This window comes from Eleutherodactylus coqui, chromosome 2 (assembly GCF_035609145.1).
Source record: "Eleutherodactylus coqui strain aEleCoq1 chromosome 2, aEleCoq1.hap1, whole genome shotgun sequence".
Taxonomy (NCBI): Eukaryota; Metazoa; Chordata; class Amphibia; order Anura; family Eleutherodactylidae; genus Eleutherodactylus; species Eleutherodactylus coqui.
In genome coordinates, this window is record NC_089838.1 from 70,013,268 (window position 1) to 70,035,193 (window position 21,926).

At 39.9% G+C, this 21,926-nt stretch overlaps 1 protein-coding gene across 2 annotated transcripts in view; it reads right to left on the minus strand.

Annotated features, from left to right (window-relative positions):
- DOCK2 (dedicator of cytokinesis 2) overlaps positions 1-21,926 on the minus strand; it is a 677,690-nt gene that overhangs the window by 583,877 nt on the left and 71,887 nt on the right. For both annotated transcript variants that reach the window (XM_066591098.1, XM_066591097.1), the window contains exons 6-8: positions 17,042-17,190; positions 10,680-10,815; positions 6,272-6,426 (exon numbers count right to left, since the gene is read on the minus strand). In XM_066591098.1, coding sequence (XP_066447195.1) covers positions 6,272-6,426; positions 10,680-10,815; positions 17,042-17,190 — 440 coding nt within the window. The remainder of the gene's footprint in view (positions 1-6,271; positions 6,427-10,679; positions 10,816-17,041; positions 17,191-21,926) is intronic.

A 21,926-nucleotide genomic window follows, 5' to 3' on the forward strand; every position in this document is an offset into this window, starting at 1 on the left:
ATGCAATCAGAGTAGGCAAATTGCATAAAAAAACAGCTAGGTATAGCAGCAGTCGTAGGATTTATAAGACTGTGCTATATAATTAGCTAGAATTAGCAGATAGATTCACTAGAATATTGCAACAGTCATGGATGTATAGAGACTGTGCAATGTAAGTAGCTAAGTCTAGCATATAGCGAAGTGAACAGCCTGACGGGCTGTGTGTAAATGAGCAGCGATGGTCAGTAGCCCGATGACAGGGCTTAAAAAGACCAAACCACGCCTCCCTGTCTGGAGGGCTCGTCCCCGCTCAGCCAATCCGCTTCATTCCTATACCCGGCACCTATCTTCCGAGATCTCGCGATATTAGAGATCCCGCGCATGCGCAGAACCACACAGCGTCCGTGGATGCCAACCAACGCCAACCAGGGGACCGGAGGACGCAGCGGCATCAGGACATCTGGCAGAACTAGCGCACATAGTGCACAGGGGAAAGCGAGGCTCAATAAAGCCCAAACCAGGGCAATATCAATCTAGGTGTAAAATGAATATGACTCCGGGAAATGGATCAATCTGTATCATATAGACAAGTATAGGACACATATCTGTATATGAGAAGAAGGTAAGTATATGACGCAAAGGGATTCCAGCATCTATATAGGTAGTTTAAGTAACAAGATGATCAGGATTATCATATATAGAGAAAAGGTAATACAGCATCTGATGGTATATATATATTTTAATATATATATATATATATAAAATAATGGCCTCTACCTAATTATTACAACCAAGTAACAGGTACATATTTGGTGTACACCATAAATATGGTAGATGATATGCCAGAGGACCATTAAAACATCACCCAACATACAGTGCTGGCGAGTTAATCACTCAGCACCGTTATACTGTGGCAATGATGCACAACATAGCTATTGGCAATAAAGCATAGATAGTAGATGCAAGTGTGTTTAATAAAGCATCCGTCTCCAAGATAAAATAGGAGACGTGAAGATTACGCCAATCATCGGAAAACTTGTTATTAAACTAGACCTGATAAAGTAATGATTTAATCATATGAATGCAGCAAACGATAGCTGGTCATTCAAGCCCTTGGGACTACAGCAATCCAGGCGGTGAATCCACTTTGTCTCTTTTTGTAGCAACATTCTATCTATGTTGCCTCTTCTACCATTGGATCTAAAAATCTCAATACCTTGAAACTGAATGCAATCTGGGTCATTATTATGTACGTCTCGAACATGTACTGCCAAGCTCGTCTTATCACCTCGATTGACGTTCCCAATATGTTCAAGTATACGTCTACGTAATTGGCGGATGGTTTTGCCTACGTAATCGAGTGGGCACGGGCAGGTCGCTTTATATATGACACCACTGGATCTGCAATTTATAAAATCCTTAATTTGGTATGTCACACCAGTAGAAGAACTGGAAAAGTTTCCACCCCGTCTGATGTACTTGCACGCCTTACAACCAGTACATCTGAATGTCCCCTTTGGAGGATCAGAGCCAAGCCATGTTTTCGTAGATGTCTGTGCTGAAAAATGGCTATGGACTAATCGATCCTTCAGATTGCGTCCCCTTTTGTAGGTAATCAAGGGTTTGTTCGGAAGGTATTCTATTAAATCCGAATCTTTACACAGTATGTGCCAGTATTTACTCAACACCTGTCTAACTTCGTTGGATTTATCATCGTAAGTGCCAATAATCCGGATCTTTGCATCGCCATCATCTCTCTTTCTAGATTTCAAGCAATCCTCCCTCTTTACACTCTTAGCATGAATACTGGCTTTGTTCACTACCTCCGCTGGATAACCACGATTGATGAATCTGCGGCTCATCTCTTGAGATTTTATCAAGAAATCACCGTCAGAGGAACAGTTACGTCGAGTCCGAATCAACTGTCCCTTGGGTATTCCGCGTTTAAGTGAGGTGGGATGATGACTCTCCCAGTGCAGAAGAGTGTTGGTTGCTGTTGCTTTACGAAATATCGCTTTTACGTAGGCAAAACCATCCGCCAATTACGTAGACGTATACTTGAACATATTGGGAACGTCAATCGAGGTGATAAGACGAGCTTGGCAGTACATGTTCGAGACGTACATAATAATGACCCAGATTGCATTCAGTTTCAAGGTATTGAGATTTTTAGATCCAATGGTAGAAGAGGCAACATAGATAGAATGTTGCTACAAAAAGAGACAAAGTGGATTCACCGCCTGGATTGCTGTAGTCCCAAGGGCTTGAATGACCAGCTATCGTTTGCTGCATTCATATGATTAAATCATTACTTTATCAGGTCTAGTTTAATAACAAGTTTTCCGATGATTGGCGTAATCTTCACGTCTCCTATTTTATCTTGGAGACGGATGCTTTATTAAACACACTTGCATCTACTATCTATGCTTTATTGCCAATAGCTATGTTGTGCATCATTGCCACAGTATAACGGTGCTGAGTGATTAACTCGCCAGCACTGTATGTTGGGTGATGTTTTAATGGTCCTCTGGCATATCATCTACCATATTTATGGTGTACACCAAATATGTACCTGTTACTTGGTTGTAATAATTAGGTAGAGGCCATTATTTTATATATATATATATATATTAAAATATATATATACCATCAGATGCCGTATTACCTTTTCTCTATATATGATAATCCTGATCATCTTGTTACTTAAACTACCTATATAGATGCTGGAATCCCTTTGCGTCATATACTTACCTTCTTCTCATATACAGATATGTGTCCTATACTTGTCTATATGATACAGATTGATCCATTTCCCGGAGTCATATTCATTTTACACCTAGATTGATATTGCCCTGGTTTGGGCTTTATTGAGCCTCGCTTTCCCCTGTGCACTATGTGCGCTAGTTCTGCCAGATGTCCTGATGCCGCTGCGTCCTCCGGTCCCCTGGTTGGCGTTGGTTGGCATCCACGGACGCTGTGTGGTTCTGCGCATGCGCGGGATCTCTAATATCGCGAGATCTCGGAAGATAGGTGCCGGGTATAGGAATGAAGCGGATTGGCTGAGCGGGGACGAGCCCTCCAGACAGGGAGGCGTGGTTTGGTCTTTTTAAGCCCTGTCATCGGGCTACTGACCATCGCTGCTCATTTACACACAGCCCGTCAGGCTGTTCACTTCGCTATATGCTAGACTTAGCTACTTACATTGCACAGTCTCTATACATCCATGACTGTTGCAATATTCTAGTGAATCTATCTGCTAATTCTAGCTAATTATATAGCACAGTCTTATAAATCCTACGACTGCTGCTATACCTAGCTGTTTTTTTATGCAATTTGCCTACTCTGATTGCATTCCAGTATACCATCCTGAGGATACAGCTTATAGTATTGAGCTGTTGAAACGCGTAGATGGTTTTTTTCTGTTCAAAACAAATAGTGATGTGACTTTTAAAGGCTTTTTGCTGGAGTCTCTTCACTTTTGTGCTAATAAGTGAGCAAACTGTATAGAATAGACCAACTGTCGGGCTTGATTTTGGACTTAGAACAATCAGTCCTGCCCTAGATATTGGTTCTATTTGTGCCATCTTAAACGGGTTCAAATACTCAGTAGATCAATTAATAGGCAATTGATGGACCATAAATCGGTCCTGCCTCAAATATTGGATCTTCTTTGAGTTTTTGACTAAGTGCTTGTTTATTAAAACTATAATAAGTACTTACAGCAGCATGGTGTATGTATACTGTTGGTCGTACATCCCAGCCAAACAGTTATACACCATATGATCTGATACCGTGGCCAGTTGATACATCCAATCCCATTGTCCGACTAGTCAAACACAGTGATAGATTTGATGTATGGCATAATTATCACATGAATACACTATTCCCTATCACTGGTTCACCATATGGGAGATAGTTTTTCTTGCTCCTTGCTATTTTGGTCTTTGTATACTTACCAGAATAGGAGTATGGTGATACTATTATAAATATTCTTATGAGAGCCCATGCATCATTGTCCATCTGTTGGTGCATATAACCATCGAGTAGTAAGTGGGAGTGCTCTATAAGTATTTATTTCTAATACTAATGCTACCATAAAGGGATTTATCCCTATCCTGGTGGTTGAGACTTGACAGACTTTAGGACATATATGGGGCATGCATGCATATGATGAACACACACTGTGATATGATTAAAAAGTGGGGTGAAGTTTCACCGATATAGGCGCATGTAATAACGGATGTTACAACTGTGTATTGTCCTAGGTATCATATTTTTAGGACGGTGCCGATTGGTCGTGACAGGCACGATATTTATAAAAGGATTGATCACGCCCCTTGTGTACATATATTTTAATATTAATTAATAAAGGTTATATTTTATTTATTATTTAGTGGTTCCCTCGGTGATCTACTCTTTGTTCCTTAGGGAACTTTTCTGTCTCGGTGACGAACTACTGAATCTTTCCCCATAAAACTATATATCAGTCTGCTCGACTCCTCCTGCTCTATAACAGGATGCTTGAAGTTTGGACAGTATGTTCAAGTTGACAGATTCTCTTTACAGAGGCTGTCTGGGTGGTAAGCGACGGCAGTATATATTCTAGGATTCAAATGCTGACAAATACTGTACAACGGTATTGCATGCAATTGCATACTTCTGGTCCATACAGTCAGTACATACATAAATTATGGAGCTTATGTTAATTAAATAGATTTTTACATTGAAACAATATATACAATTTTAGAAAAAATGTAATATTCATGAAATTACTGTGTACATTTTGTTATAACCAACTTTAATAGTATAGATAGCATTAACACTTCTTTGTGAAATAATGCAACCGTTGCACAGCACAGAATGATATACCGTGGTTTAAGTTTATAATGTTTTTCTTCATAAAATACATTTTTTATGCACCCCAAAAGGTCATGATTTCAGGATACCTATAGAGAGCACACCTGTGTCAATATCTGAGGTACTGACTATAACTGTACAACCTGTGCAAACCTGACCTGTAGGGGCATCCTGAGGACTGGAGTTTAGGAAACATTGGATTAGATGGATAGATATGCGACAGATAGATAAATAGATAGATAGATAGATAGATATGCAAGAGATAAATAGATAGATATGCAATAGATAGATATGAGATAGATAAATAGGAGATAAATAGATAGATGGATAGATATAGATATGCGATACATAGATTGATAGATATGTGATAGATAGATACATAAATAGATATGTGATAGATATGCAATAGATAGATAGATAGTCAGATATGAAATAGATAAAGATATGAGATAGATAGATAGATATGAAATAGATGGTCAGATAGATAGATAGATAGATAGATAGATAGATAGATAGATAGTTTTGAACAATAAAAAGTGGAACCAATTATGCTATGACAACAGAGTTTCCATACACTTACACACAACTGCTTGATGTGACAATCAGGCCAGAAATCAGGCCATATAGTGGACTGGTAACAAGTGTTTCTGACTATAACAAGTGCCTGATCATCACCCAGGAAAGATTTAATATGAAGCTATTTCTGGTCTAAATTTCTGCCTGACAATCAGTTCAGATCGACCTTGTGTAGTTGGCAGGTAATGTGTTTCTGATGGACAGAAGAGCTCCTCAGTGCCAATGGGAGATTGGCACCATAATCAAAATGGAAAGATTTTTGCCTATTCTGCTGTCCAATCAGCACTGAAGAGTAGCAGGGACTATTACAGACAGTACACGATAATGAAACCTCGTGTCACCACCTCAATTAAGGTGTTCCATCAACTTGTCTTCAGTTACTTTGCTGACTGAAGCCACTATAATGGTTGTCACCAAGCCTGAATAGTGTTCCAAAACCCCAATATGTTCATAGCTTTCCATGGACAAACATATGACCATAGAGTGTTCCTTTGGCATAAATTGTACAGATTTCTGTCATGGCGATATTTTTGTACGCTGTTTTTGAATCCTTAGACACACATTACCTTGAAAGATTTCATCTGTCTTTCATGATATTTCTATAGATCTGTTCTCCTGTAAGTCATAGTACTTAGCAATATTTTAGCTGTCTCAAACACAGCCAAAACAGAGAACATTGCCTAAACCACCCAATCTTTCCTTCAGCAAACACATTTTCTATCAATTTGTCTAAATGCTATTATAGATTTCTTTATCTGTCTTATTTTCTTCTGCAGTGTAGAAAAGTAAAACTGCTTTCCAAGATATTACCGAGTGGCCATACGGTGTTCTAGTCGCGGGCGTAAAATACATTTCCTACCTTATAATTGTTTGTTTCTGAGGGTCATACAATGACATAAAAAGTTCGGCATCTTCTCCTATTCGGCAGACAAAATTCCTTACAAAGACGTAAAAACTGTGTGTGGGGGAAGAAGTTATACGGCCGTGCATTGCAAAGTCATTTTGATCTTTGGTCTGAAAATCAAAAGAAAAATATGATACAAATTACCACTTGATAAATGGAACAATCTAAAGCAAAGAGGTTTTATTAAACAGAGTGATTTTGTTTTCCAAACTACTTTATTAGTATGCTATGAAAGTTTCATCACATGAATAATTTAAGACAATTGGCTCTTAAAACCATGCAGAAAATATCAAAATATGTTAAATCTATTGTGATAAAAAGCTGTCATCATTGTCAGCTCCAATTTAAACCAGCTTTCCTAAGAAGAAACCAGGTGAGCTACGATGCTCGAATATGGGATAACAGGAAAAAGTAAGAAAAACTAAGGGTGGCTTTACACAGGACGACTGCTGATTGTAGAAGTCCCCCACAGTCATCCCAAGGACTAACGAGTACTTTAATTATGGCTTCTGTGTTCTGACATTGTGTTTACTTCAAATGGAAAAATGAAGGAATCCCATGTATTTAAGTTATATACACAGGAGGTAAACATAATTACTAAGGGCAATTGCTTGATCGAGCATTGCTCTTAGCGAGTACCTGCCCGCTCGGAAGAAAAGGTTCGGCTGCCGGCGGCAGGTGGGGAGCGGCGGGGGAGAGCGGGGAGGAACAGAGGGGAGATCTCTCTCTCCCTCTCTCCTCCCCGCTCCCCCCTGCTCACTGCCACAACTCACCTCTCACCCGCGCCGGCAGCCGAACCTTTTCTTCTGAGCGGGCAGGTACTCGCTAAGGACAATGCTCGATCAAGTAATTGTCCTTAGTGAGTATGCTCACTCATCTCTAATAATTACTCAAAAGGACAAATAAAAAAGTTTACTTAATTTTAAAGAAAACTCAAACTTGAATGTATCTTTAGACTGTCTGTAGTCTTTGAATAGACCGTTTATACTCCTCTGTCCAGGCTTTACTGTTTGTCTGGTAAGAACAATTCCTGCTACCAATCTTAATCCATTTAATATGGAATTCATTTTATTATCATAGATGAAAGGAGAGTAGGCCAGAAATCTTCTGTGGTTATTTTACTCCTTACTTATGGCATCATGACATGTTGATAGTCCCATGTTAGGTTCCTTTTACATGTGGCAATTCTCGGGGGTAAAGGAGCCAGACTGTCATCCCAACAATAATCACTCCTGTGCTTTTAGGCAAGAGCAAGGATCGCCCAGTGAATGGAGACTCAGCACACTGGAGATCATTCTGGCTACTCGCCTCCATTCACAGTAAACAGGCAGTTGTTCATAGATGAATGATTGCCTGTAGAGAGGAGCGAACGTACTCGGATAAGCACTACTCGTCCGAGTAATGTGCTTTATCCGAGTACCTCTCTGCTCGTCCTGAAAGATTCGGGACGCGCTGCGGAGCGGGGAGCTGCAGGGGAGAGCGGGGAGGAAAGGAGGGGAGATCTTTCTCTCCTTCTCTCCCGCCCGCTCTGCCCCGCTCCCCGCTGCGACTCACCTGTCAGCAGCGGAGCGCCCCGAATCTTTCAGGACGAGCGGAGAGATACTCGGATAAAGCACATTACTCGGACGAGTAGTGCTTATCCGAGTACGTTCGCTCATCTCTAATTGCCTGTTCACACAAGATGATCGTCATTTGATTTTTATGCCTACATGATCCAAAAGACAAACAAGAAGAGAATGAATATCATCGGTTGTTCAGATCGTACAGGCATTTACACTTATGGAATTATCATTTAGATTCCTGTGATCTGAACGATAATCATTCCGTGTAAATTGGAGATTACTTTTTTTATGAACGAGTCATGATGTTTTTAGATAACATTGATCAAATGGAAAAGTAAATATGATGTTTTTTTTCAGGTTTTGACCCGGTTGCTTCTACATGCCAAAAATTGTAGTGCCAAAAATATGTATGAACTGTAAAACGCAGTACAGATAGAAATCAAGTGGTTGTTACATGTTAAGAAAGGCTCTACTTAATTACCACGGTATCATAAAGTAGAGATAATACCCATTAATTTTACTTTTCACAGGTTACACTGATAAGTCATACGATTAAACCACTGACAGGTGGATAGAGTAACATTGATTATATCATTACAACATCAGCAAGTAAACATTCTGATTTTGAAGTTAATGTATTGGAAGCAGAAAAATGATCGAGCAAAAGGATCTGAGCAACTATGACAAGAGACAAATTGCGATGGCTAGACGACTGGGTCGGAACATCTTCAAAATGGCAGGTCTTGTCAAGTTCCCAAGTGCTGCTGAATAAGTTATTAGTAGGTAATACCTACCAAAAGAAATCGGTAAACCAGTGACAAGATTACTAAAGGCTAGCCCACCTAGTCCAATCCCACAGAATAATTACTCTTGCATAAGTTACTGAACAGTTACTGCTGACTGTGATAAAAAGGTGTCCATTGACCATGGAGGAATGGCTAAAGGTGGATAGGTCTGATGACTCAAGTTTTCTTTTAAATTATGTGCATGGTTGGGTGTATGTGCGTCGCTTTCCTGGGCAATAGATGGTATTAGGATGCAACATGGTAGGAAAACAAGTTGGGATAGGCAATATAATGCTTTCAGTAATGTTTTTCTGAGATCTTTGGTACTGGAATTCATGCAGGAACTATTCTAACAAGTACCACTTACCTTAACATTGTTGCAGACTAAGTAAGGTACACCCATTCATGGCAACGGTATTCCCTAATGACAGTGGCCTCTTTCAGCAGAGATTGTTCAGATGTGGTTCAAGAAATGGGTTAGAGGAGTTGACTCGGCCTCCAAGTTCCTCAGACCTCAATCTGACCAAACATGTGTGAGATTTGCTAGATTGAAGTGCCTGAGGGGTGTATTCCTAACTATTTCCATGTCTCCATTTTGAAACCACTGATTCTAAATAGTTTCCCCGAAACTTCTGTTCCGACTCCTGCAGATATTGTTCCACAAGAGGAATTAAAGACAAAAGAAATTCTAGATGCCAAGAAGATAAGAGGTAGATTGTTTTTTCTAGTGGTCTGGAAAGGTTTTGGTACAGAAGAGAGAGCTTGCTAGACCACTAGGAATATTAATGCTTTAGCTCTCCTTGAGAAGTTTCACCAGCAGCCTGGTCCTAAGAACAAGGGGCACAAGAGGGGTGTTACTGTTATAGCCACTGGTCACAGCTGACAATGTCCCGTACCTCCTCCTATCATCGGTCGTGGCCAGTACCATGTCCCCCATGTTGTTTCCAGCAGATGCTGTATCTCCTATCAGTTTCCTGGTCTTCATAGGCTGCACATGTGCAGCAGGCCCACTTCTTAAAGGGCCAGCGAGTGCATCCAGCTTTTCTATCCCCAACCAATTCAGACCAGCCTCTGGCTTTTTAAGGCAACCTCTCCCACTATCAAGTGCCTGAGCAATTAGTATGTCAAGTGTGCAAAGGTGCTATATTGTCCTGACTGCTTCCTGGTTTTATCCATGTCTTTTGCACTTAGCTTTTCCATTCCTGACCATGGCTTGTTTATTAACCATGCTTACTATGTCAGCTGTCTGTCCTGACCCTTGGACTAAGTTACTGTTATGCAAGAATTCAGCCTGCCTTGCTCTGTTCTATGACCATATCTCTGATCCTCTGATATCATAGTACACCAACCCTGACACATAACCAAGACTACTTATGGGGTAATAGTCTGGGGTTCACTGCAGCAAATAACATATCTCAATTAGTGGCGTTAAAAGGGGCAACCAGGCAACCTGGGTGCTGGGCCCACATCCCAGATCTAGCCCTAATTGGTTTTGTGGCACTGTGTGTCCAGATGTGAATGACTGCCATTCACTGTAAATTAAGCACTGTAATTAGAAGATTGTGTATCACAGGAGCTGTCACCCACAAAGGCTGTTTCTTTGTGGGATATTCAAATAATCAAATCAGGGTTCAGTACTTCATGAATATTAGCCATACTGCACCCAAGCACCATGTCAATACATCTCCATAAAGGTGCGAAAAGCACCGACTACCGCTCCATACAACTCTCGATGGCAGATGGGCTCGTAAAGAGAAACATGATTCTGAGATCTCAGCTATCATATGGGATTACAGTAGTTAGACCTACGCCATTCAAGCATTTATTACCTAAGTAATATATGCTATAGTCTGGAATACCCCTTTAACAACTTCAATACTACTAAAAGTCATTTGTTAATTAGACACCATTAGTAATTGGGTTATGTAGGGCTCAAAAAATGATATAACCAATTTCCATCTTCGAGAACATGCAGCATTTTCTAAGGTTCATAGCCTTCTAAGATAATTCACTAACCATTTCTTCTTTTATTCGCTCAGAGATTTTCTCTGTGGCTTCTTTGTGGGCATGGAACAAGCTAATCACACTTGTTTTGTCAGGATCCAAAATATTCCCATCTTCATCTCGTACAATCAAATCAAGCTCAAGAATTCTGCAGTTAAAACAGATATGATTAAAAGCACTTCATTCCAATAAGATATTGTGTTATAAGAAAAGCAAATATTAGACTTTCATTCACTAAACCAATCAAGTTCATCTTCCCGCTGCGTAGAGATCTGCATATATCAGAGCTGGTTTATAAATAATACATTCATACAGTATGACTCTATTTCAGCTTCTTTTAAGATATCAATTACCTACAGTATTTACTAAATATTAATGCACTTACTTCTGTAAAGAAATCAACAATGTTTGTATATCTTTGGGAAAAAAAGCAAAAACCTCAATAGATCATGAAAACTAATGATCGCATGGCTGACTAAACATATTATCAACAGGGATTAAAACATAAAATATAGTACTTCCTATCTGGTACAGACTAATTAGACAAAATGATAAGGAGAGAACACATTTGTTTCAGATGCCTTTGCCGTTGCTGTCAAGTACAGAGGCCAATCAGTATATTGAATGTATTAGTTTTAATATACCCGATTCGTAGGGTCCAGAACACAAGAGAAATCAATCAGTACTGCTCCGTCTTGGAAGTCTAGCACTGCTAATCCCAGCACAACTTTAGGAGCCTGTTAATGTGCTCAACTGTTTAACCCTTTCCCATCCAGTGTCGGCACTCATCCGACATTAAGATTTCTCTGCATAGCTCTGATGTCGGACAATGTCATACACATGTTTGTAACAGAATGCAGGATGGAGCTTTGATGTTGGAGGCTGTTCTTCATATGTATGATACAGTATACAGGACAGCGCTCCGATGTCATAGGCAGTTCTGCATATGTATGATACAGTATACAGGACAGCGCTCCGATGTCATAGGCTGTTCTGCATATGTATGATACAGTATACAGGACAGTGTTCCGATGTCAGAGGCTGTTCTGCATATGTATGATACCATATACAGGACAGCGCTCCGATGTCATAGGCTGTTCTGCATATGTATGATACAGTATACAGGACGGCGCTCTGATGTCATAGGCTGTTCTGCATATGTATGATACCATATACAGGACAGCGCTCCGATGTCAGAGGCTGTTCTGCATACGTATGATACAGAATACAGGACAGTGCTCTGATGTTGGAGGCTGTTCTACATATGTATGATACAGTATACAGGACAGCACTCCGATGTCAGAGGCTGTTCTGCATATGTATGCTACAGTATACAGTAAAGCCCTCCAATGTCATAGGCTGTTCTGCATATGTATGATACAGTATACAGGACAGCACTCCGATGTCATAGGCTGTTCTTCATATGTATGATACAGTATACAGGACAGCGCTCTGATATCAGAGGCTGTTCTGCATATGTATGATACAGAATACAGGACAGCACTCCGATGTCAGAGGCTGTTCTGCATATGTATGATACAGTATACAGGACAGCACTCCGATGTCATAGGCTGTTCTTCATATGTATGATACAGTATACAGGACAGCGCTCTGATATCAGAGGCTGTTCTGCATATGTATGATACAGTATACAGGACAGCACTTCGATGTCATAGGCTGTTCTTCATATGTATGATACAGTATACAGGACAGCGCTCCGATATCAGAGGCTGTCATGCATATGTATAATACAGTATACAGGACAGCGCTCCGATATCAGAGGCTGTTCTGCATATGTATGATATAGTATAAAGGACAGCGCTCCGATATCAGAGGCTGTTCTGCATATGTAAGATACAGTATAAAGGACAGCGCTCCGATATCAGAGGCTGTTCTGCATATGTATGATATAGTATACAGGACGGCGCTCCGATGTTATAGGCAGTTCTGCATATGTATGATACCATATACAGGACAGCGCTCCGATGTCAGAGGCTGTTCTGCATATGTATGATACAGAATACAGGACAGTGCTCTGATGTTGGAGGCTGTTCTACATATGTATGCTACAGTATACAGGACAGTGCTCTGATGTTGGAGGCTGTTCTACATATGTATGATACAGTATACAGGACAGCACTCCGATGTCAGAGGCTGTTCTGCATATGTATGCTACAGTATACAGTACAGCCCTCCAATGTCATAGGCTGTTCTGCATATGTATGATACAGGACAGCGCTCTGATGTCAGAGGCTGTTCTGCATATGGATGTTGCAGTATATGGGACAGCACTCCAATGTCATAGGCTGTTATGCATATGTATGCTACAGTATACAGGACAGCGTTCTGATGTCAGAGGCTGTTCTGCATATGTATGCTTCAGTATACAGGACAGCGCTCCAATGTCAGAGACTGTTCTGCATATATATGCTGCAGTATACAGGACAGCTCTCCGATATCAGAGGTTGTTCTGTATATGTATGGTGCAGTATGCATGACAGCGCTCCAATGTCAAAGGGCTGTTCTGCATAGGTATGCTGCAGTATTCAGGACAGTGCTCCCATGCCAGAGGCAATTCTGCATATGTATGCTACAGCATACCAGACAGTGCCCTGATGTCAGAGGCAGTTCTGCATATGTATGCTACAGTATACAGGACAGAGCTTCAATGTCAGAGGCTGTGCTGCATATATAAGTTACAGTATACAGGACAGTTCACATATATATAAAGCATACATATGCAGAACAGCTTCTGACATCAGAGTACTGTCCTGCATAGTGTACCATACATATGCAGAACAGCCTTCATCATTGGAGGTATGCAGAGAAATCATAATGATGGCTGAAACTGAATTCGAAATTGTTAATTTTTATTTTCTAATAAAATCATCATGAATTTATTTATCATCGTTAATTTTTATGTATTTCTATTGAGTAGTTCCACAGAATCCGCAATGCGCTTTCCCACCTAAAATAAATAAGAGCTGGAGAATGTGTGGGAAATTGGTTTGGAAAGGGTTAATTGTGTTCAGCAACATATTATAAGAGTTCCAGATAATGCACAGGGAAAGAAAGAATATCCAGGCTTTCACATTATTTTCAATCTTCTTCATTGTATAAAAGCAAGATAGCAAGATGTGGAGAAAACACAGCCTAAGCCCGTCTCCTGCGTTCACACATTCTGTCAGAGCCTCATCATGTGTGCAGCTCCCCACACCAATATCTGAGCAAAACATACACATTATTTAAAATCCAAAATATACTAGTAAAAGAATGATATTAGGATGCACTATGGGAGGAAGACAAGCTGGCATAGGCAATATAATGCATTCAATAATGTTTTGCTGAGATTTCCGGTACTGGGATTCATGCAGGAACTATTCTAACAAGTACCACTTACCTAAACATTGTTGCAGACCAAGTAATGTACATCCATTTATGGCAACGGTATTCACTAACGACAGTGGCCTCTTTCAGCAGAGATTGTTCAGATGTGGTTCAAGAAATGAGTTAAAGGAGTTAACTCGGCCTCCAAGTTCCTCAGACCTCAATCTGACCAAACATGTGTGATATATGCTAGATTAAAGTGCCTAAATAGTGTATTCCTAACTGACTTACTGGTATTTCCACCCTCCACTAACCGACTCCATCCTGACATCTCCATCTCAGTGTGTGGCGCCACCATAACTCCTAGACAACATGCCCGCTGCCTTGGGGTCATATTCGATTCTGATCTCTCTTTTACCCCCTACATCCAATCTCTGGCCCGAACATGTCAGCTGCACCTCAAGAACATCGCAAGAATCCGCTCTTTTCTCACTGTGGACACGTTATAAACGCTCACTGTTGCCCTCATCCACTCCCGGCTCGATTATTGCAACGCGTTCCTGATCGGCCTCCCCTGCTCCAGACTCTACCCTCTCCAATCCATCCTGAATGCGGCAGCCAGGCTCATCTTCCTGTCCAGCCACTACGCGGACGCCTCTGCCCTGTGTTAGTCACTGCACTGGCTGCCCGTTAAATACAGAATTCAATTTAAACTCGCTACCTTCATCCACAAAGCCCTCCACAGTGCAGCGCCCGCCTATATCGCCTCCCTCATCTCAATCCATCAACCAGCCCGGGCTCTCCGCTCTGCTAACGAAACCAGACTGAGCGCCCCTTTAATTCGAACTTCTCATTCCCGCCTCCAAGACTTCTCCAGAGCAGCACCGCTCCTCTGGAACGCACTACCAAAGGCTACCGGAGCAATCCAGGACTCTCAGAACTTCAGGCGTGCTCTAAAAACGCACCTCTTCAGGGAGGCATACCGCATTCCTTAAATAAACCCCTCTGTACTCCGCCTGATAACATGCTCCCTGACCTACTGACTGCAATCCCTGCTAGCCATCATAAACCGCTCCTGCAGTCATACTGTTTCTGCCGTCACACGGCTAAATGTCTGACCATTGTCTATGTGTATATCACCCCTCACTCTCCACCTCGCCATACAGTGCACATCTCCAGCCCCTTTACCTTCTGTATCACCCCACTATTCGTCGTATGTAAGCTCGTTGGAGCAGGACCCGCACCCCTATTGTTTCCATCAACTGATTACTATGTAACCGTGGTTCTGTAATTTTTGTATTGTCTTTCTGTATCCCCTGTCTATGTAAGTGCTGCAGAATATGTTAGCGCTATACAAATAAAGATTATTATTATTATTTTTATCTCTTCATTTTGAAACCACTGATTCTTAATCGTTTTTTCAAGACTTCTGTCTCGCTCCTGCAGACATCGTTCAACAAGAGGAATTAAAGACAAAAGAAATTCTAGATGCCAAGAAGATAAGAGGTAGATTGTTTTATCTAGTGGGCTGGAAAGATTTTGGTCCAGAAGAGAGATCTTGCGAGCCCACTGAGAATAATAATGCTTTAGCTCTCCTGGAGAAGTTTCACCAGCAGCCTGGTCCTAAGAACAGGGGCACAAGGGGGGTGTTATTACCATTGGTTATGGCTGACAGTGTCCCGTATCTCCTCCTATCATCGGTCGTGGCCAGTATCATGTCCCCCATGTTGTTTCCAGCAGATGCTGTATCTCCTATCAGTTTCCTGGTGCAGCAGGCCCACTTCTTAAAGGGCATCCAGCTTTTCTATCCCCAACCAATTCGGACCTGCCTCTGGCTTTCTAATGCAACCTCTCCCACTATCAAGTGCCTGAGCAATTAGTATGTCAAGTGTGCAAAGGTGCTATATTGTCCTGACTGTTTCCTAGTTTGATCCATGTCTTTTCCACTTAGCTTTCCCATCTTATCTATTCCTGACCCAAGGAGTTGACTCGGCCTCCAAGTTTCTCGGACATCAATCTGACCAAACGTGTGAGATTTGTTAGATTGAAGTGTCTGAGTGGTGTATTCCTAACTATTTCCATGTCTCCATTTAAAAAAAGACCCTAGAAAACTAAGGCAAAATTCTCATTTTGTTTGTTTTGCCTACCCCCAAAAAAATCAACAAAAGTGATCAAAAAATCCATATGTACCCCAAAATGGTAACAATAAAAACTAGCGCAAAAAACAAGCCAAATCCATTGAAAAATAGAAAAGTTATGGGACTATAAATGCAACAATGTAGAAAAAAATAATTTCCAAGAAAAGGGTTTTTGTTGCGCAAAAGTGGAAAAACATAAAAAAAATGTTGGTGTCATCGTAACCGTACTGACCTATTTACTGATGTAATTGAACTAGTTTGCCATGCAAAAAACAAGCCTTCACAGGGCCATGTTGAGGGGAAAATAAACAATTTATGACTTTGGAAAAGTGGAGACGAAAATCCCCCAAAAATCGTTGCATACTTTGTGCCAAAATAGGCCAGGTCCTTAAGGGGTAAAACGGAGCGAAAAAATAAAAGAACCAACGATGATTTTTACGCCTGTAGAAACTGAGTGACGAATGAGAAATGAACGATTCTCATTCATCGTTTTGTTGTTTTTTGAACGATAGTCATTCTGTCTAAAAGCACCTTTTCTCATAACAACTGTATGTGTCTTCTCTGAGAATGAATGTATTTCTCTTGGTCCCAGCTGTAAACCAACCATTACTATTGTTTTTGTGGACGTTGCCTCACTACGAAGCTCCAGTATGCAGTCACAAGCCAAGTAATTATTTTAACAGTATGCCTTTAACAGCAGCTGAAACCCAGTATGTAAATTGTACATCAAGTTTTAAGGAGTCATGAAATCCAATTTATTACAGTGGGCGAACAGTCTCACAGAATGGTGCTCGGGAAATGAAAGCATTTTTGCAGTCACTTACTCAATCATTGCCTACAACAGATGATAAAGTAACATATTCTTAATGTATTCTAAACCGGAGGGTAGACTAAAGGAAGAAAACCTACCTGTTGCCGTAGTCAATTTTCGAAGTCACTTTTTGCTTAAGCTCTTTTAATTCATCCTTTGGCAAGGTCCCGGAAAGGAGCTGTGATCGCCATTCCATCAAATCACACATCATTGACTGGACCTGCTGGAATTTCTCCTTTCTGTTTGACTGCAACGAGACAACACACAAAGGTTAATGGCTATATAATAACACTACAGCACATGAAGGTTTCCTTAATAGGAAATAATGGCAGTATCCTACGTGTAAGAGCATATTATCAGGTTGTAAGTGAAGACAACAAATATTCAGACACATCATAAAACTACTAATTTGCCAGATACTAATAGAAGTGTAAGGATTGAAACCAAGCAGTAAAATACTGCACAAATACAGAACATGGATTTACACACACACATAAACAGGTAAGATGCTTTCACATGGGCGCACTATTTGCCGTACTGCGGAAAAACCACCCCAAAATCTGCATGGCTAACCTGGATTTTGGTGCAGATTTCCACAAAAGGCAAATTCCGCTGGGTCCTGCTTCCGTGTGACGTGCTTCCGGTCACGTGATTTGCGGATGCGCATCCGTCATGCGATCCGCAAATCGCGGCAAAAAACACCCGTGTGACTAAGGCCTAATAGTGCAATGTGGCAAGTCACATAGTATTGGGGAAACACTTGTGTTACCCGCAGAGATTGTCAGTTCTATGCTGGGGCCTGATGCATGTGCCATGATGAAATCGATTCCTTTGAGTAATGACACCGTTTTAAGAAGAATTGACGAGATGGTTGCTGATGTGGAAGAAATGCTTTTGGACGTGTTAAAGAACACAAAATTTTTAATGCAAATCAATGAGTCAACGGTTAGAGACAATGAAGCTTTGCTGCTAGCTTATGTTCATTTCATTAAATCGGAATTAGTCGGAATGAAGAGGTAGTGGAGAAACTGTTGCTTAGGCTCCTCTATATACAAAAGAGTGGAAGAATTTTTCCAAGAAAAGAAATCCCTTTAACAAATGTACTTGCTTGTGCAACCGATGGAGCTATATCCATGATTGGTCAATATCGCGGATTTATAGCCTATTTCAAATCTGCTATACCTGGCCTAATGGCAGTCCACTGTGTGATCTATCGGCAGCACCTTGTTGCTAAACATTTATGTGAGAGATTGCATGATTCTCTGCGCTATGTAATTCATGCTGTTAACAAGATAAAAGCGCATTCTTTGGACGAACGTCTTTTCCGCAAGTTCTGTCAAGACCATGACCAAGAATTTGAATGTCTACTCCTATACACTGAAGTGAGGTGGCTGTCAAAAGGAAAGTACTTATGATGCTTCTACAAACTTTTTGACACGGTAGTCGAGTTTCTTTGGCCGATTGACCTAAGCCTTTGTGATGCAGTCGAACTACGACGTCTTGACGTTGCCTATCTCACAGACATATTTGGCAAACTCAACGAGGTCAACACAAAGCTACAAGGAGACAAAATTTATTTTATTAAAGCTAAAGGTATAATCTCTTCCTTCAATACCAAACTAGACCTACATACCAATAACCTGAGTCAACGCGAGCTCTGTCAGTTTCCGAGTCTTCAAGAAATTGCACACGAAGCTGGTGACAAACTTCAAGATGCAGACTTTTTTGCCACAGAAGACATGCAAACTAGGTTTCATGATCTATGTACCCTTGAAATACAAACATGGGTACTCAATCCATTTTTTAGCAGATGCAGGAGAATTTCATGCCACATTACAAGAGCAGTTGATCGACTTGAAACACGATAGGGAAGCCCAAGCACTTTTCCAACAATGTGACTATGAATGTTTTTGGGTGAAAGTGAAGAATTCTATCCTGTGGCAGGAAGTTAAGTTGCTCGTGTTAGCTTTTACATTTACATACATAGTTAGGGGGCGCTTCAGTGCAGTTCAGCAGCTCCTGACAAAAGCGAAAAACAAACTTCAGATATGTGTAAGGGGTGACTTGAGACTGCGGTTGATGAAGACAGAATCAGATATCAAGAAATTGGCACCCACTTATCAGGTCCAAGGTAGCCATTAATGACACAGATTGATTGTGGCAAGCATTATTATTAGTCGAATTTCATTGTTCTTGCATTTTAATTAGTCTTCTGACCAGTAAGGATTAAGGTGTATCTTGCATTTTCTTTATACGTTGTATGTTTCTATCGAATGATAATTAAAGATGGTATTATTGCTTGCTTCCCCCAAAAAATTATCTTCTGCAATAAAACCTATTTATTATTGTATCCACAATTAACCTGTTTTAAAATATTTCGCATCTACATTTAAGCAGCTAAAATTTAGCTAACTAAAGTACTACTTTGGTAATTTTTAGAGACATGTTTTCACAATTAATGATAATCTGTTAAACACGATCAAACTTTCCAAAAAAAGTACTGGGAGTTTTAATTTGTACTTTCAATTTTGTAAACAAGGTAAACTTTGACTGGTAAGGCTTGGAGGGCGCTGGCCACCATCCCAATACCTAAAGGGGGCGCTGGGCTGAAAAAGGTTGAGAGCCACTGCACTAAAGCTTCCATGGACCCTATGAGATTGCCATCCATCTGAAATATATTGGGAATTTATCCGGAACTGGGTGAACTAACCTACTGCTATTTGCATTTACTAAGTAATAATTACCTCATAGAGCCCAGAATAAATAATAATAATGAATCACATAAATTTTAAGACTGCAACCCCTAAAGTATTCAGAATGGCATTTAGTTCTCTAATCTTTTATGTGTTTTACAAGAACTAAAATTAAAGCAAATTGGAGGGAAAATTTTCACAACTTCATTTTTTGTGGATTTCTAATTTCAAAATGTTTTTTTCTGTAGCACAGCAGGAGTTACCGTATAACAGAGAAACAAAGCTCAATATTTATTATTCCAATTCTGTATTTTTAAAAAAATCCCACGTGTGATCCTAGAACGCAGCATCACTCAAATGAAAACTTCAGAAATGAAGAAACATTCTGTGGATTTTGGGGTTTCCCTTTTATTAAGACTTTTTCCAGGCAACATTTGAGGTAGAGGCCATGAGGTGCCAAAACATAAGAAACACCCCGCAAAAGACCTAATTTTGACCTAAGTTGTTTACATTTGGCCATAAAAATGAAAAATTTCAAACATTTTTCAACAATGTGTGAATGTAGACCCAAGTTTTTATTTTCATGGGCAATATGAGAAAAATCACACCATAAATTTGCTTTCCAATGTCTTATGAATACAGAAATGCTCTATATCTTGACATAAACTTATATTTGGGAATATGACAACACTCTGAAGAGAAGGAGTGCCACTTTGATTCTGGAGCACAGATTTTGCTGGAAGAATTTTTGGATGCCGTGTCACATTTACAGACCTCCTGGAAGTACCCAGAGCAAGCCACATTTTGGAAACTATACCCCTAATGGAATTCATCAAGGGGAGTAGTGCGCATTTGGCTCTAGAGATATTAGATGAATTTTGCTAACCCTGGGCCATGAAATTGAAACATTTCAGTTTTTCCAGTAATACATACATTTAGGTGCAAATTTTTCATTTTCAAGGGACACAATAGGTGAAAAAACACCCCACAATTTGCTATCCAAATTTTTTTGCATCACCATAACCAAAAGATCTATATATTTTTTTATTTTTTCCTCTATAGAGTTATATAAGAGCTTGTTTTAAGAGCAGTGGGATACGTTGATGCTTTCATTAGTACCATTTTGGGGTGTATACGACCTTTCGATCTCTTTTTATCGTTTTTGTGTAAGGTAAGAAAATTAAAAGCAATTCTGGCATTGTTTTCTTTCTTTTTTTCTATTGTATGAGATAAATAACATAATACTTGTATGGTATGTATTATTATGCAAGCATCGATACCAAATTTGTGGAGGTGTTTTTCCAATAATAAATAATTTTCAATGAAAATGTCGATTTTTGGATTTAATAGGTTTCAAAAACACAACCACTTTTCTGAGAATTATATGCAAAGCCACAGCAGGTTTTAGAACTGTGCAATCTGTATCAATGAATGCCAAGGTTTTGCTTGTTACTTGGCACCGGATATTGTGTGCTTGCAAGATCCAGAGATCTAAATCGAATACTGGTTAAGCCAATACACAAAAGTCCATTCAGACCAACCCTTCCATTGTTTCCACTATGCTCTCTGATTTTCTGTTGCTTTTTGGTTCTTGGACAATGTTTAGATCTTTAAAGATTTCCAGCAATACAGAATGTGATGTTCCAGAGAGTTCCAGGAACTTCACTATAAATTATAATAACTTATACATTGTAATGTAATACATGCATAAATAACTCAAGAAGCATTCAAACTTTTGAGTCTTTTCTTGTGTTCAGTGATACATTTTCATGATGCAACTTGATGAAACTAGAATCTAGCTGATAATTATCATATATTAAAAGTACTATTTATTCTAACAATAGGCTATACTTCAGTGATTGTTAAATATCAGTTAAATGCTGCTTGATATATGTCACGTCTAATTCTGAATCTCATTTTAAGGTGATTGGCAAGTAAAGAAAGGTCTGAAGATGAACAAAGAGAATGAATGTGTCATTTGATAGATTTACTGAATTACATTGTAAATTTCACGGAACAGAACGATCCGAGTTGTTTAGGCTTTCATAAAAGATTTGTTATCGGTTTTCTTGTAAGGAAGTCGCAATCTGAAATTGCCATCCAAATCCTGGAGCAAAGAATAAGGCTATTATTAACACAGCAGGCCACTGGATTAATTTATTTTGTCAGAACAAAAATTATAGTTTAAGATAATAGGTAATGAAGACTTTGTAAGATGTGCTATAAAAAAAGAAAAAAAAAGGTAAAGTGTTAATATCTTCCCCCATTTATTTAGCTGAACTTCAGATCT